This window comes from Numenius arquata, chromosome 2, assembly GCF_964106895.1.
Source record: "Numenius arquata chromosome 2, bNumArq3.hap1.1, whole genome shotgun sequence".
Taxonomy (NCBI): domain Eukaryota; kingdom Metazoa; phylum Chordata; class Aves; order Charadriiformes; family Scolopacidae; genus Numenius; species Numenius arquata.
In genome coordinates this window covers 41,490,653-41,508,836 of record NC_133577.1, presented here as the reverse complement: position 1 = coordinate 41,508,836, position 18,184 = coordinate 41,490,653, and the positions used below count along the sequence as shown (strand labels likewise).

Below are 18,184 nucleotides of genomic sequence, written 5' to 3'. Positions count from 1 at the left end.
TCAGTGCACAGATATTAAAATAGACAATGTACAATCATTATTCTGGCTATGTGACCAAGTGAGGATTTTGACAAGTAGATGAAATTCTTTACACTGGTGACTTCAAAGTATTCTCCCAATATCCTACATTCAGGATAATTGATCTAGTTACCAAAGTAGGAACTTGCCTCCCACCTGGAGATCACAAGGTAGTTGAAAGTTAATGTTAAACTGAAGTTCTGGTTTTGCTAATGTGTTGAAGAAAGCCCTTTTTCTTTTTTTTTTTTAAACCTCTCAAAATTCGAAGACCAGGTGGACTTCATTAACTCTGCCATGGCAAAGGCATGTACATTCAGAATGCTTTCACTAGCAACATTGGCCAGCATATCCCAGAAAAGTTATACAAATACTACATCGATAGCATTTTTAATAGCTCTACTGTCCATGACTGTCAGCAATAACTGGAATCAAATTACTCTTCTTGTATCTTACAAAAAAGTCCAGCAATAAAGGGAAGAAAAGCAAATTAATTGAGAAACACGGTGGATGTACAAGATTCAACTAAGGGCTCTCACAAGCCTCCTGAGAAGTCAGACGCTGGGTTCCAGAGAATTAGGATTTTTCATCTGGAAGAGGTTTATGCTCTTTCAATAACTGACAGGGCAGGAATCACAACCCTAGATAGCATAGACACAACAGAACAAACCCTGAAGCGCTACTTTGTGGAAAGCTTCCTGAACTGATCTTGGACTTGATTTTCAATGGACAAATAGCAGCAATATGGCCCAGGCCTACAATGGTATAAGGCAGAGCATTCTGATGACAAAGATCCTTCTCTTGAACACACTGGAGATAACAAATGACCCATGAAAAGGGATGAAGCACTGAATATGGTTATAGAGTTTAAAACAACTTGCAAGGACTATTGCATCATACTCTGGATTCATTCAAATAACCGAATATGAATTTCTGTACAGGTTGAGGAAACATTCTAGTGTTTCTGGATAGCTCACTCAAGAGGCTTGTTCAGTCTGTGACAGAAATAATTGATTGCTGTTGTGGAGGGTGACATGGTTATCAAAAACAAGCAGCACATGCTGAAACTGGTCACCCATTGTGCTCCTGAGATGACAGAATGGCTGCAGTCACCTGAGACAAGTTGTTATTGTAAAAAAAATTCTCGAAAACTATCTAAAAGTGTTCTAAAAAAAGTATCACGGTTATATTACCTGGGACTGAAACAGTCCCACAGTCTCAATGCCTAGTCCAGTGCTTCTTTGATGAACTGATGCCAGAGTTTGCCATGAATGATTAGACATATTTACATAATCAGGAGCAAATAGCACTGATTTGGAAAGCAATTTATTTTTAACTGTGATGACTGAACTTACCTAGAGGGAGGTCCTTATCAATCGGTCAGATTCTATGTGAGTTTTTGAAACTTGCACTTGTCAGAACAGTGCAGACACACCACTGTGTGTGTCTAAAAAGAGCACAGTTGCCACAGTTGCCTTTGGGTTCTCCCCACCCCCTCACACCCTGATGAAGAACTGATAAGAGAGTGCCATGTGCTAGCGCTTATCTTTTCAGCTGCCAGGAGCAGTGCTTGGGAAACACCACACAAAAGCACACAAGTTGAGGCAGCCACGACACTGAGAAGGCACTGGCTGCTGCTTGCCCATACTGCCGTGAAATCCTGCACAGCCAGCCAAACACAGGGAGTCCACCTTATCTGCCAAGTACTATGAAGTCCTCCTGCAGCCTCAGTAACATGATCACCATTTTCCAACCACCTAATAATTTTCTTCAAAGAAATCAAAGAGTCATCTTTCTTATTGTGTCACAGGATCTTCCACATTTTACACCACTAACCCAAATGAATTCAGTAAGCTATTCCCAAGATAAGAATGTGCTCAGAGTTTAAAGATAATTGCCCCTTACTTTGATGGACATAATTTTTACAAGCTAACTGAAAGCATTTATGCACCATCGCATAGGAACTGATCCTTTTGGGTAGAATTCTAGTTAAATAAAGTACTATGAGCAAAATATTATTTTTTTTTTTCCCCTCTAGACAAGTATTATTCATTAGCTGTTTGAAAGTATAGTACTGGTAGCTAATTTAGTAAAGATTTGTTTATACATATGAATTTGAGTCTTTAGCCTTCCCAATACAATCCTCAATAGACCATGCCATAAGAACATCAATAGGCCTAAAATACTAGGATTTGCACAAAACCTGAAAGCTCAAATCTATAATGGCCAAGAACTCACAAGAAAGAAATGCCACACTGAAAGCTTTTTTTCCTGAGTTTATAAAACAATAAACATCCATTAGAAAGAATACTAAAGATATGCCACACAAATGGCAACATGGAACAAATGCCTTAAGCACTATGCATAAACCATCACCTTCAAAGTGGAGAAAGCGCGCACATGCATGTGCAAGAGTGAGCATTTTTCTACACTGCATGCAAAAATGCCTTAATGCAAAAAAAATTACAATTAAAATAATTCTAGGACACTAGGTATTTATAGTAAACATACACAAAATAATCCTTTAAGCACATATGGATGCCTACACTATCTATTCTTTGTTATAGGGATCACATCTGTGAGTTCAATATGTTAGAGAATGTTACAGCAAGAAAGAAAAATAAATGTAATTGTCCACAGCAAATAACTTGTTATTGACAGTACATAATGAACGATTACCAGATTTGCTTAGCAGAAAGAGTGTATGTTTCAGTTGTCAAAACTGTACTTCCAAAATCAATTCATAAAAATCTAAAACATGATTGATTGTTGTTTTTCTACATCACAAAGCAAGCTATGGAAAGGTGAAGAGGATTACACTTGGTTTTTTTGATCTTTTCCAAACAGATCTCACTCAAACTGCTTATATGTTTTTATAATCACATCATACTGGAGGCTGTTGTTCACTGTCAGGAAAATTTCTTTGCGCGAGAAGAATGAAAAGCAACTAAAAACAGGTCCATGGGGATTTCTTGAAGAAAAATAAAAAACATCACAATGGATTCCAAACTCTAAAGCGGGTGAACAAAAATTTGTCTACCATTGTAGACTAAAAGGAAAATTTCTCTAAAAGGATCAACAAAGGTCTTCCTAAGCAAACTATACTCAGACAAAACCACATCGTACAGCCCTGCTATTAGCTTTTGATGCAATGGCCACTTTCTATAAAATCTGAAAGAGACAGACTCAGAGCACAGCGACAACTGCACTCTGGCTAGCCCATATTGGTTCTGTTGCTTCTTCCTCACTCAAACCTACGCTGAACTTGGAAGGAAGGGTGCGATAAATAAGGGGGCTGAGGATACTGTGTGAGGAATTCCCTGTTATGTGGGAGAATCGCAGCAACACAGAACTGTTAAAGGCAAATGGCAACAGTACTGTGGATAATAGCTGCTAATGCATGACACTATATGCAACGTAGGAAGGCGAGAAACAGGGTGAAATCTTGGGTGAGGAAGATGGTTTGTGAATCAATTTGTAAATTTGAAGCCATGTGCAGCTTTGAAACCTATTTAAGGAACATACTACTATCATGTACTCACCATGACATGCACCTGTCCACATTTTAACAATAATGAGAGAGTTGCAGGCCCCACTCATACGAGCCTGCCACTATGTTTCAACGGTGATGAACTTGCTGCTCAACCTTTAACCATATTCCCTTGTGAATAGCTTTAAGGTACAACTGAAAAAAATACTAAACTTCACAGGATATGAACTCCTCTTATTCAATCAGAAGGCAGATGAGTAGCTAATAAAATACATTAATATAATATCAGGCACAGACAGAAAATACAAATACATTTCTGTAGAAGAGATTAGCATAGATGTTACCGTGGATTAGGAAGTTTCAGTGACAGAAGGTATATTTATGATATAAAATCCATATAATGAGAAGCAAGAAAAAAAATAGGGCAACTGTCATGTGTCCAAGAAATATCTTCGTAAAAAAGCTGTCAAATATAACAACTTCACAGCAACAAAACACTCTGCAACCGAACAAGGCAAATTTAATTCAGGATTTACAATGTACTTTATCATGCATTTTATAATTACAGCTGGATCTCTCCAAACTGAAACAACACTTACCTTCTCCTGTTAAATAACTCCTGCCTGGCATTTATGATTAGTTGGACATAAAGATTTTGTTGGTTTGTTCTAGCAAAAGGACACTTGAGAAGGAATAAGACCAATGTGCATAAACAGACCCAGAGGCAAACACCTGAGAAGGGTAAGAACTAATTAAGCTTAAGGACCATGCTGCCATAAGAACAAATCATTATAAATCGGTCATGAAGAAATTCAGGTTGGAAATGAAACAACCTGGTATTTTCAGATGACTATTCAGAAATCTGTGATCAGGATGCCCTGGCTGTCTGCAATAACAAGGGCTTGAACTCAAGTGACCCGGGAAGCTGCTTCCAGTCATACATCCTAAAAACACAATAAATTTTTACACTCCTGCAAAATAACTATATGTTAAATCCCGTAATAGATCTACTCACTAAAAAAATATGATACAGGCTATAAATAATAATAGAAAAACACCTATAAACTCAGATGTGAATGAATTTCCAAAGGTTTGAAAACTGATTTGCGAAGTTCCAAAAAGTCATGGATCCTCATTCAAGCTATCGAGACTATGAAGTTCCATTCCAGCAACAGGTAGGGTGGCGAAGATAAATCTGCCTAAACCCCATTACAGCAACAGACTTTGGAAGATACTTTCACTTCCTACCAATATTCCTTATTCTTGTTCCTTCCACACATAATAATGAGGAGAGTAAAATGCAGATATGGCATCCCTTACCATCACAGATAATAAATTACAATCTTGTCTTTGAAGCCTTCTGGAATATACATTTAAAATATTCAATGTTTTGTTTCATGGGGTGCTTTTTTCCTACCTGTGAAACTAGAAAAGTCTGCATTAGGAAAGTTCACGCTAGGTAAGCGAACTGCTTCATCCTTGGAATAGACTGATTGGTACTTCTTAAGGAATCATAAAAAAGCTGTGCTATTGTCAGTTGATGGTCTATCAGATCCAAGTTTTAGTCTCACTTTTTACTAATTCTACTTAATATATTTTTAGTCATTAAATACAGTGACATTTTATTTTGAGTATTTTTTTTTTAATACTCATGTTCAACAGAAATGCCATTTCAATTAATCCAAACTGGTTTAGAAAATGCAGAACAAATCAACCGCATCGTTTCACCTGAAAAAAACCTTTTCCTTTATTTCCCTTCTTACTTTCTCTTTCTTTTATTGACAGTTTAAAAAAACCACAAAACACACACAATACCCAAATAAGGATGCCATTGGAAATCACATTCTCTTCACCAAGAAGTCAATTATTTACCACATACACAGTTCTTAAGCAATGAACATTCAAGCACTTCTAGTCTAGGAAGCCCTGGCCACAACTCCCTTTCTGGACAAAAGGATACTGACATACTCACAAAAAAGAAAAAGGAGATACTGATCACTGCCCATACAGTGATCTCCTATGTTTTTTGATAGCGATACAGAAGTTTACCCTTAATTAGCATTGCTTTGCTGTATTAAAAATATTTTAATTATTTGGGGGGACAAAAAACTTTGTCCATCAGATAGGTAGGATTTTTTTTTCAGCAAACAAAAATCCTGTTCAGTTTGAACTACTTTTCACACTATTTTTCACTTCAGACTGAACCAGAAATCAATTATTTACAAGGCTCTAAGCAGAAGTTATTAAAAATGGGTTTGTGCTCTCAGAATTCCTCTTCTCTATCTTTCTTTCTTGAAAGGAAAATACCTATTGCAACCAAGATTTAATTGTAACAGATGGAAGGCACTCACTAGTATAGCTTTTTTTTTTCCTCCCCTCCTTTTTTTTTTAACTGAAATGCTGTGGGTAGCAGAGTAAAGATTATACTAGTAAATATATATATGTATTTGCATGTATACAAATCTACATATATTTATGACTATATCCCTATTTATAGACTGGAAATTTTTAAGTAATTAAAAGGAAAAAAATGGGCACCTTTTGCAGGTGGAAAGTGAATGTACTTAAGAAACTCTAAGAAAATTGTTGTGCTAATATGGTGCTATGACTGTTGAAAAAAATCGAGTGGATGTGATGAGTCTATAAATACAGACACTATTCTTACAAAATTCAGGACACTGTATATCACTGCATTCTTATTCTGCCTCATTTAATACTCACAGATGGACTGTAAGAAGGTTCCAGTATCACTGGCACTGACATCTTCCCTTGAAGATTCAATTTTGTTAAGTAAAAAATCTTTTCTCCCACAATCCTCTCTTTTTTCATGCGACGTACGCTGTACAGTCTAAAGCGAACTGCATAATTCCCAATCATCTCAGACTCAACATGATTAAATTTGAATGTCTCTGTGAAGACAGGGCACGGTCCGCGCTGGATGCTGGTTTTTGCTCTCTGCTTCTTTATAGGGAGAAGAACTAGGTGTACTTGCCATGAGCTTCCACCTGTCCTGCTGTATGTGGGAATGTCTGTGACAGCTGTCACTGTCACCAAAAGCTTCTGTTCCTGTGAGTCATAGTCAAAAGTCACATCCAGTGTGCCATATTTAGCTACTGGCTCAGGATCAAAAGGTTTAGGAAGCTGTGAAGATGATCCTCGAGCTGACATATCCTGAAAAAGAAGAAGAAAAAGCAGCTTTTTATTTATTTATTTAATGTATTCTATTATTAAATCTAGTGTGGAAATAGATGGCTTTCTCTAAGTAGTATGAAGTGACTATGATCTTTTTGTTCATTTCATAAACAAGGTAATTAAACACCAAAAGCCTGAGGAGATGGCTGACTAGCAGCGAAAAAGAAATCAAAAGACTTTACCTGGGCATTACTGCCAAAACCCAGGAGCCAATCAGACAGAGCTCAGATTAAATTAAGCTGTATTTATGATCTCTTCTTCTGTGCCCCACATGTTAAAATCTGTACACACTTGTTACGAGATAGAACCACCTTGTTTCAGTGCAAGTACACACACATTTTTAAGTTAAGATATTACTATACTGCTTTAAAGAGCCGGGTAGTGATTGAGAGGACAGTGAGATGCCAGCAAAGAATACACCTCCTTGCAGAGTGTATCTAGACTCTCGTTGCAGTGCACAAGGGTCCTATAAATGTGCCAAAAATTATTGTAGCTTATTAACATAATTTTACTATAACAGTGTAAGATGTGTCTGTTTTGAACACACTTTCTGAACAATCTGTAAATGGCATCATTCCTAAAACTGTATTTTAAACTTAATTTAAAAATTGTTTATTGCCACTAAAAATTTTGGACAAAATATTGATCCTCTATATTTTTGAAACAGCTAGTTTGACAGTGATATTGAAACATGAAATATTTACAAATACAGGTCAACCTACTGTTCATATAATAAGTTATTCCAAGTAGGTAAAACAGATGTATTTCCTGTGCACTTTCATATTATCAAAGATAGACTCATTCATGTAAATGAATAGATGCCACAATAAAGCCTTTTGGATTAAAAAACCATCATGTTCTTATTTTAAACTGATTGCTACATAAGCTGTGGGAATTCATTCCTCTGAAAGCTTCATTCTTCAAGTTGTTGAGTGGCTATAAAAAAAGTTGGCAGTATTCTCACTTCTTATTGTGTATGCTTACATTAATGACTGGTGTGACACAAAGCGGGAACAACTAGGATTAGGTTTGCTGCAATCTGTTAGGGTTCAAGGACCATATGCACACACTGTGTCTTTACCAGCAATGAAGTTCACACAGACTGTGGTCCCAGCTGATCATCAAATATGTCTAGACAGATAGCTACTGGAGAACCTTGCATTCACATACCAGGTGGGCCTTCCAGATGTTGCACCAACACCCCAGGCATGCAACATCAACTTACCAAGAGGTCTACTAAGAAAGGAACAGCTCTTGGCACATCAGGAGTGGTCCCTAATATCCACTTCAAAACTTCAGATAGAGACAAAACACAAATTTGTATCAAAAAGAGCATCTTCTGCACATGACACGACTAATGTGGACTTATCCATAGATGTCAGTGCAGTAACTGGTTGTTAAAGTAATTTCAAGGACATATATGTGAGAAAATATTACTTCTTCATAGTAAAAATAAATATATATCATTACAGTTTACAGCAGGGAAAAAAAAATTAAATGGAATAAATCTCTATACTACCACCAACAATGTAAAAAAATTCTTTGTAATAATTTTTTTTCATAAAAGACATTTTACATTATAGGGTGTTAAGTCTGAAAAGTGTTAACAGTTGTTTATGGGTTTTTTTTAATTGAGTTGTTTGAAAAACTATGTGGGAGAAAAAGAACTTTGACTACAGTCCTTATCATGTGATGAAGTTTTCTGACTTGTTTAAAAAAAATGAATCACTCTTCCTGGGAGCTTGTTTGAAAGTTAAGATGCCATAAAGATAACTATAAAGAACAATCTGATATCCTATTGTAATATTTTCTAACAAACTAACTTTTCTTTTTAATGAATGAGCTGCAATATTAGTGTTTATATACCTATACATTGATCTTTAGGAAAAAAAATATCTTCCAAAAGGTTGCACTGCATGACACTTCAGAACATTCAACTGTTTTCATTTACCTCTGGACTAAGGACAGCTGTGCTATCGCTTGGTACATCCTCTTCATATCCTTTGTTATGAAAGCTTTCTATTTCGTGTCCCGTGCTTCCCTCACTTGGACACTTATATGAACACCTTGGACTGTTGCTACACTGGGAAAATTCACATTTACTGTCTCCGACTTCAGAAGGCGTACATGAAAGATGAGGAGAACCACTATCATCCTGGTATGGAGGCGGCTGCAGTTCATCTAGCGGAGGCGTTCTTCTCATCCTCTGAATGCAGTTTGCTGAGAATAAGTGAAAATCCTTTACTTACTTTCTGATTTTTTACAGTTGAAAAAGTTCTGTGGAAAACAGTAAGTCCAAATTTCTGGACAGAGTATTTAAAAATCTGCAAATATCTCTTTTTACTTTACATTTCAAATTAAATTACAGATACTACCAAAAAATATTTGTTTAAAAATGGAAACAAATGATCTCTCAGATGAAAGAGGTGTGGGGAAAAGCAAAATATTAAATATATAGTCACAATGGACTGTGTAAACCATAAATAAATAAATATAGCACAAATATGACATGACAAAAATTCTAGGCTTGAATTTCAGGGATGCTTACCTTGCAAAAACCTTATGATATCTTAAGTCAGATTCTGCACAGGTGGAATGTAAACCAACTAAGGAAACAAAATGAACTCCCTAAAGCCATGATATCAAACTTCTGATTACCTCCCATACTGTTGCTCACCCAGGGAAATATTAAATTAAACTCTGAAGACAAATAAGACACTAATAAAGGCAGACACAAGCCTTTTCACACAAATGAACTCTGATCACTGGTGAATTTAACAAGGGAAGCAGTGTCTCAGACTCTTCACTACTTGTTAAGGACAGCTAAAGGGAACATACCCAGTGTCTAGAAGTTAGATGCTAGGTCCAGTCACTAAAGACAATGGAAAAAGGACCATGAGCAATCTTATACTTGGGATGAATACCTGATGCTGACCATCTTTGCTTCTCACTTACACTAACTAGATGGATAGAAATGTGGTTATACATTTCCTCAGAAAATAAACACAGGATGCACGGCTATGGATACAGATAGTTAATTCAAAATAATTACATTTCAGTTTCTGATCTCATATTTTACTATGCAGCATTACACAGTTGACTGGAGTTAGGAAAAGACAGCAAGGTGTGCAGTAGCTGAAATGAAAGGAATACCAAGGATAGGCAAAACCTGTACATCATGTTTTGTTTACATTCTTTGCAGAGCTTTAATGAAGATGTCGATGCCCCTCACAGGTAGAATTAACTTACACACAAAAATTGCAAGGCAACGATGTTTTCTGGTGTCAGACATACCACTTTCACTCACACAAAAAAAATCTAACAAGGAAGTTAACAAAAGCATTAACACTAGAATATAAGCTTTGATTTCAGATTCATCTAAGAAAGAAACTGATCTTTCCCACATGACAATGGTGGTACATTTTATTTTCATCATCAAATTTTTGTATACAGGATTGCCTTGCCTGTGTCCTAAATTCTCATCAAGTACGTCAGCCTTTTAACTGCTTCTGAGGTAATTACCAGTTGTTCAACTTATCACATCAACAGAGTATTCATGAGAGTTACACTTTATGCAAGAAGGCTGAAGACACAGTAACATGGCTCTCTTGGGAAATAGTATTTGTGAAAGGCTCCCTTTTGTTCTCCCTGCCTTTGGAGGTGTGGGCTGGATCTGACTGTGGTATGCAGGAACATTTCACAGCTTTTGGCATTTGATGTAAGCCCAAACCACCACCGTTGGTTTGGTGCACACCGTCCATAGGAAGAAAAACCCAGAAGGGAGCCCATATGAATTGCAGATCCCCAAAGCTGGGCAACTGAAGGACAGGGACAGGCCAGCTCATTATGGAGCATATCTACTGCACAAAAGCCTCAAAGATAATTGGGTAATGTAGGGCTCTTCGCTTAGCATAGCTTAGGAACTCCTCTTAGCTTTAGGTAAGGCAAATGAGTAATTAAAACACCACAAAGCACTCCTACCAGATGATACCACTGTCAGGAATCCTCTCTTCTCTGATAAACCCACTGGAGCCAGTCTACCACTCAGAGCGATTCCAAGTTACTCTTACAGCACTCATGCAAAAGGTTCTCTGCTGTTAGCCCAGTGTCACTAATTCTTGAAACTCCAGTCCCACAGGATTGGAAAGGAAAACAGAGCAGGGAGGGAATCCGATACTTGAAAAGTAGTCATCAGTCCAGCAGATACACATAAAACCTTACATATGAAACAGAATTAAGTGGGACAGTTAGAATCTTGAAATCTCCATGCAGGAATAGTGAGAAAGCTTTGTTTGCAAAACATGGAGAGATCTGGGAAAGCACTTTTTTTTTCTTTTAATATTAGATAACTTGTGCCCATGAAATAACACAGACAATTTTAGAATCTAAACTGATATTTTAATCATAATAAAATAATCACAAATATCCTTTGACTCTCTATACCATAGAAACAAGATTTCCTTTTTATAACGTACATGATTAAATATTCTAGCAAATTTAGAGCAACAACATTTCTGCTCACTGATGCTAAAAGACAACAAACAGCCTTAAATGAGACAGTAACCACCATGCAGCTATGACTTAATTTCTTTCTTTTCACTTGTAGTCTAGTCTGCAAGGACTTTTTAACTCCCAGCTTTTCCACAATCTAAAGAAATTAAAGGCATGTCCGGGTAACTATCAACACCATTATTGTCTTACATGAGTAAATAAATGACTGTGTGACTCACTTTTTTCACTTTGATGAACTCCATTATATGTCCCTATGGGAAAACTGCACAGTCTGTGTGACAGAAAAGGTACTCTTAATGTAGGCGGGAAAGAAGTGAAGAAAACCCTTATTAACCAGCTGTGATTCAAAAAATCTCAGAAAAAGCTGAAACACTGGGACTGGTTTTAACAATTTCTTTCTGAAAGTTTAGTTTAAAAAAGAGAAATATCATGTAAATTTTTAAAACAAATATCCAGGTTTAAAAATCTAAGGACATCTATGTCTACATAGGCATAAACTGGTTGTGAACAACAGGTTTCTCTACATAAAAAGATATCAAAGTTTTCAAATGAATTTTTAAAGTGAAAATGTCTCATTTTAAATTAATTTCCCCCTCTCAACAGTAAATGATGCAATAAAATGATCATTTCACGTTATGGCTCTCTGAAAATCCTGCAAATTTGAATTACATTAAGAAATTCTAATGACTGATGGTATCAAAGACATGACATCACAGCCAGAAGTGAATACAGCAAGACTAAATATCTGATACTGGGTATTTTCCTTAAAAATTACATAGAAGTAACAACTAACTACATATAAAACCACTCTCTATAACAAACCTCCTATCTGTTATTTAAGGTGTAAATTTACAGAGTTACCCTCATGCATACTTGTATACTGTCGAAAGCCAAAGAATACCTTCCAAAGACCACTGAACATCGCTAATAACATCTGTGAAAGTTACTCTTAACAAGCAAATGTTTACAATGAAAATCTAAAATCAATTGTTGCATTGTTTCTATGTAAGCTTTACAAGAAACTTTCTGCTCTCAAACCAGATAGAAAATAAATTTTGCCAATTCCTCCAATGTAATAAATCATATTAAATTACCATACCATTTTGGACTAGACAGACTGAAACACTGCCAACATATACCCCAAACCTGGAAGAAAGGAATAATCAAAGAGAAAACAAATCAGGTTTAGCCTGAGGTTCGTACCAGCCAGAAAATGCCACAACAGAGGAAAGACAAAAGAAAGTTAGCAGGATGAAGACACCCCCCCCCCCATATAATTTTCCACCCAAAATACGTGAAATAACTTTGCATTCTCATGAGTGAAACAAAGTTGTCGAGTAATAAATATTTAGTAAACTCTAAATTGAGAATACAGTGTATTACTGTCAATAGGCAGATTTAAATAATCTATCTTTTAAAGGTTAAAAAATAATTTCATCCTTCTTTAGTGAGCTAGGAAAACACTCACACAGTGGTAATAGTAAAGTCCTTGCTCAACAGCTGAAGAAACCAGAACTATAAGCGAAATACCTTACAAACTCAATAAGATTAGCATTTTGCAGGTACACTCAGAAATTACAGCATGTAAACTGTCACTAGCACATTAAGCCAGAAGTAAATAAATATCTTCCTTTCAGTACTGTTTGTTAAACAATGAAGATTAATCTGCTTTCAGAAGTCCCTGTTCTGGGCACTGACTGAAAGCCGAGGGACGATGATACATATTCTTGCCATCAACTTCAAGGGACTCTCAGTAAAAGCTCACACAGCAACCATGGCCAAAATGAGTATTCCAGTAATATACAATTGGTAACTATGAGAAAATACACAAACTTTTTCAGTCATTTTTTGGAATGGAATCATAGCCTAAAGATACATGAATTTACTATAAGAAATGCTTTTTCTTTAGGTTTTCAGTTACAATTTGAATTTTCTACTCTCAGTGCTCCTCATTCCTCCTCTCTGTCCTGGTCCCTAGTGGACCACATTTGGCTGTACAACATTTCACCATGAAGCTGGTGATGTTCCTTTCCATGTTTACAATGTTTAGACTTTACTATCTTAATTAATTTTCCCAAAGATTGACAGCAGTAGTACAAACCTAGCTATCTTAGCCCATATTTCCTGAGTACTTCCATGAATATCCATCTCTTAACATATGGGAAAAGAAACTATCAGAGTGGTTTTAATTCCCTGTCTCATAAGCAGTAATTAAGTACACTTTTGCAACTTGGAGTTCCTCAGATATATTACTTCTTTAAATATTCATACTATTGTGGGAGGCAGCATTAGCGCAAAACTTCTTTGGGAATCTGGTTTCTAGTTCCTTTAAAACAAATAATCACTATATAAATTAATAATTTTTGCAAGTCATATTTTGTAATTATCAGAGTATGTTCATACTCAAACAGTACCTTTTCTTCCTCTAATATATCTCCACATACACTATGCTTCATAATTTTTTATTTTTTTAATCTAACATAAATTTCAAGTTTTCAAGCCTTCAAGGGGTTCTATGTAAATGTTAAGACAATTTAAATAAAACATAAAATGAAATACTTGTTTAAAAATTAAAGAAACCTTTCTTATTCTGAATGATTAAATACCCTTAGAGATTTCTGATATGCAGCACAGACAGTCCAAATGGAATTTTCATGTTTGAACTTTTCTACCATCCAAAAATATTACGTTGACTGAATTACCCCATATTACAAGGAGTATAAAATATAAACATTAAATATTGAATGAAACCTCTGGGCTCTACTTCCTTTAAAATGAAAAGCTTAGATGCATCTTTATGCAGAAAAAAAACTTATTTCACAATAAAACAAATTATCTTGGCATTATTCTATTTCTTTTCTAAAAGAGTTATGGCATGTGTCTTGTTTAACGAAGAAAGGGGAATACAGGAGTGTTAGGGGGTCATTATGGACAACAGAAAAAGAATCTTTTATCAGATTTCTTTTTACATTTGCCAGATTTTAGACTTTTATTCACAGTTCAACTATCTTCTACATTAAGCAATTCACCAGTAAACAAGAAAAGTAATCATATCTGTTTGTTGGTTGGGTTTTTTTAGTAAAAAAAATAGTTCTCCTTTGTTTCCTAATATTTAGAAAACTCCACACACTATGACTTTAATCCCAGACTTGTAGAAATCAAATAGTGCTTCTACCATTTACATCTGATGTCACGTGAAAGTCTTAGCACTGCATTTTCCTCATCTTCTAAGGCTAATTCAATTGGTCATTCATACAATAAAAAGAATCTCTCTTGTTTTTTAATAAAACTAAACCAAAATTACTGAATTATCTCTACGTCCAGTCCTTAAAGCTTTTTATTGTTATTATTTGCCTGTTTACATCATGAGCCTGAGGAACTACAGCTTGGCTTCATTTGCTGACAAAAGAAATATGCTCTTTTCTGCATTTATTAGAGCACTTCTGATTTCTAAGAATTTATCGTTCTGTTTTACAGAGCAATGCAGAACAGCGCTGCACTGGTGAAAAATTCCAAGCTTTCTCTTTCCCAAATTAGCCCAAATTAGAACATTTAAACCACAAATACATTATTAAAGCATTATAGTGAACTAACTGTCAAAGACATTCTTTTGTTTCCTTCCCAAATATTTTGGTCGTCTTTCAATGAAAATTATACATTAGCATCTCTTGAATTCATTTTCTTTCAATTAAAGTATCATTCTCTGATTCCTTATACAGTATTTCTACTCATTTGAATAGGAAGGAGTTCTGCTACCTAGTTCTGTATTTATACTTTCCAGACCAAAAGAAATTTATACTTTCCAGACCAAAAGAAATCTAAATACTGCTTAAATCTATTCATTCAATATTTTAATCTTTTATTGATGCAAATACCAATAAATCAAGCTTTCCAGAAATACCTTTTTCTTGCTTTCTTTTTACTTTACTTTTAAGGGACACTTCAAAAACTCTTCTGAGACTACATCCAGCTCTAAAGCTTTTTGGAAACTGTGATCTTTAAGAAGTGAAATTGTAAAATTGTTTGCCTTCATTTCCATAATTATATTTCCTTAGATAAAGCATTTGTGCTAAGTATGTTCACTCAGATTCTTAGGTAGAAAAACTTATTTTCAGTTCCATTTAGATGATGGTTTCACTTTTACTGTTTTTATAAGCAGCCACTTCTTTCCTTTACACTACTTTTCAGATCACTATGTTGACTAACTTCATAAATGACCAGTTATTCTTTTGCATCTCTGTTCACTGTTTATTTTTTTCCAAGTTTCGAAATTGTTAGAAAAATACCACTTCCAAAAAGATAGTAAGTTAAATAAATCAATAGAATCCTACTTTTTCTTTTTCCCCCTTTTTAAAAATACACTAGAAGTCCTGCTTGGTGAAAGTGATTGACAGCCACCTTTGAAATCTTAAGAGTGTCTTGGTGACAAGGAAATGCCTTTTACCATCTCTGTGAAAATTCCCCCAAATTCAGCCATCTCACCAGCATTTACGGATGCTTAACAAAAATTCAGAGCTTAGCAGCTAAAAGCTTTGAAAACTCCACCCACTGTAAACCATTTCAGGCCTCTGAGAATCCCTGTTTCTGACCAGTGTGTGCACACTAGCATCCCTTCATACCTCTGGACCATAGCAGCTGGATGCATGCTGAGAAAATATTTTCCTGTCATTGCTATACTTCATTTGAGTGCAATTTTCACTTTATATTACAGTTCAAATTCCAGTCCAGTTTAATACCACTACAGCTGCAGTTTTAAGAACAGGAGTCGAGCAGCAGGATAAAGTGCTGAAAAGGTGAAAAAGATCCCGCTGAGGCCTAAAATCAATTCCCAGTACTGTAACACACAGCTAATATTCCTGTAATGTTCCTGCTCTTGTTGTATTTGGTCTCAAATGACATAAGAAAGTGTGATTAGAAAGCAAGGTTAATGTGTTATGTGTATCATTTTCTCGAACATCTTAATATTTTTGCAGCTCATTTCAGGCATGCTCATTTTTTTATTTGACGAAAAAAGAATGCAAAGTTCTCTAAGTGATACAGAACCCCCTCTAAGATCTCAATAATTATTCATTTGATGATATAAACAAGATCCATTCAGCAGTATATGGTGCACTTAAACATGTTCCTTCGTTACCAGAATTCATCGTTCTTTTCCCCATGCTTTTATTTTAAATAAAATACAACTATTTCCTTTAGTGAGAACTCCTTCTGCAACTTAGAATGCAATAACTTCACAGCTTCTTAAAAACTGCATTTTGTAATTTTTTTTCAAGAAATTGTGTAAGTTTCCCTAGTATTTTAGCTCCCTATTTGTTACTACCCTAACTGGTGAAAAAGAACAAGGAAAGACATTTTCCATCAAGAACTGCTTCCAGAATAGGAACGCAAAGCTTGCTTTGATTCCTTTGTCTTACTTTCATAGCAATTTTGAGCGCAAAGGATACTGTGTTGGAGTGAGTCACTAACACAGAGCAGCACTACAATGATTCTGCATGAACCATTTCAGTAGGGCATGAGTTAAGTTATCTGCCCATCTTCTTAAGATATTTATATGATCCCAAATTGGGTAGCTTGTAACTGTTAATATATATAAGTGAAATACATATTATGGTGAATAATAGTACTACTATAATAGTAGAACTTAATGTGTTTGGCATTTTACAGATGGAGAATTAAAGTACAGGTTTAAATAAGAGGTAGTAAAGATTGCTGTGAATCTACCTCAGAAGTGCTCATAATCACAGAAAGCTTCCACTGAAGTGTAGAACTGAAACCAAGTCTTTTAAGACTAGTACCCTAGCTATTTTTTCTGGGGTTTATTTTTCTTTATTTTTACTTCAAGCCTTGTAAATTATTATTAATCTAAAATTCACCTGCATTGTGTACCACCACCAACATGGAAACCTCCAAGACACTAGCTTCTTAAGAGATATACCCCCACAGAATTTTCCATTATCATCAGCTCTGCAGTGGAAGAGAAGGAAGAGAAAACAAAAATACAACGTTAGGGTGGGGAAAAAAGTAAAGAGAAGAAGAAGAAAAAAATAAAAGGCAAAAGGAGAACATAGGTGCAATGATTCAGAAAAAAGTGATAGGTTGTTGGTAAATGAACAAAGAAAAGAAATAAAGGGAGAGAAGTTTAGTAGATCTGTATAGAAAACAAGAAAAAGAGCAAAGAGGAATAAAGAACACAAGATGCAAACAGGAATGAAAAATTACAAACAGCTAAAATAACAAAGAAAAAATGACAGAGGAAGAAAGGTGAAAGAATGGGGAAAATAAAACAACACATGACAGGCAAAAAAGTAGTTCAGATCTGAGAAAAAAGTAATGTCAACAGAGCAAAGAGATAAAAGAGAAATCAGTGATGTCTGATGGGTGGGAATATCCATATTTGTAGGTGAAAATATGCACAACCTAGCGAACACAGCGAGTTACATCACAGGAGAGGCAAGACATTTCCCAGAATAAGTATTTATTTTTATATTTTTATTTTAGATTTGTTATTATTTTTCCTTTTGAGTGGGGAGATGGTGGTAATTATTTATTCAGATCCTGAGATCCAAAGGATCTTGATCTCTCTTATCTATTCAGGCACTTTCCCCCTTCTTTCTTTGACACGCTGGCTCAGTGACTTGCTTTAGTAAAACAGACTCTATTTCCTGCAGTATATTAGAGTCTTCCTTTAAAAAGGATTCTAGAAAATTCAGATTATTTTGCTTTTGAAACAGGTCTCATAACTTTACCAAATAAAAAGCAACTAGAACCCAGAAAAATCAAGGACAATCTGAATTTACAGGAGTACGTAACAGGTCAACAACAGAAGAAAATTGTCTATATATGCTCAAGAACTCCTCTAAAACATTTTAGCTGTTTTAGCTAAAACCATAGTGCCTGTGGAAAGCATGCTTAGGAATAACAGCACTAGTACCACTTTGGGGCCAACTGTCCAGAAAAAGAAAGGCAAAATAAGCA

The 18,184-nt window shown here is 35.4% G+C and overlaps 1 protein-coding gene across 3 annotated transcripts in view; it reads right to left on the bottom strand.

Moving 5' to 3' along the window:
• The window catches only part of SYT14 (synaptotagmin 14), a 61,434-nt gene that overhangs the window by 17,659 nt on the left and 25,591 nt on the right, over positions 1–18,184 (bottom strand). For all 3 annotated transcript variants that reach the window (XM_074168217.1, XM_074168216.1, XM_074168215.1), the window contains exons 3-4: positions 8,649–8,917; positions 6,227–6,676 (exon numbers count right to left, since the gene is read on the bottom strand). In XM_074168217.1, coding sequence (XP_074024318.1) covers positions 6,227–6,676; positions 8,649–8,917 — 719 coding nt within the window. The remainder of the gene's footprint in view (positions 1–6,226; positions 6,677–8,648; positions 8,918–18,184) is intronic.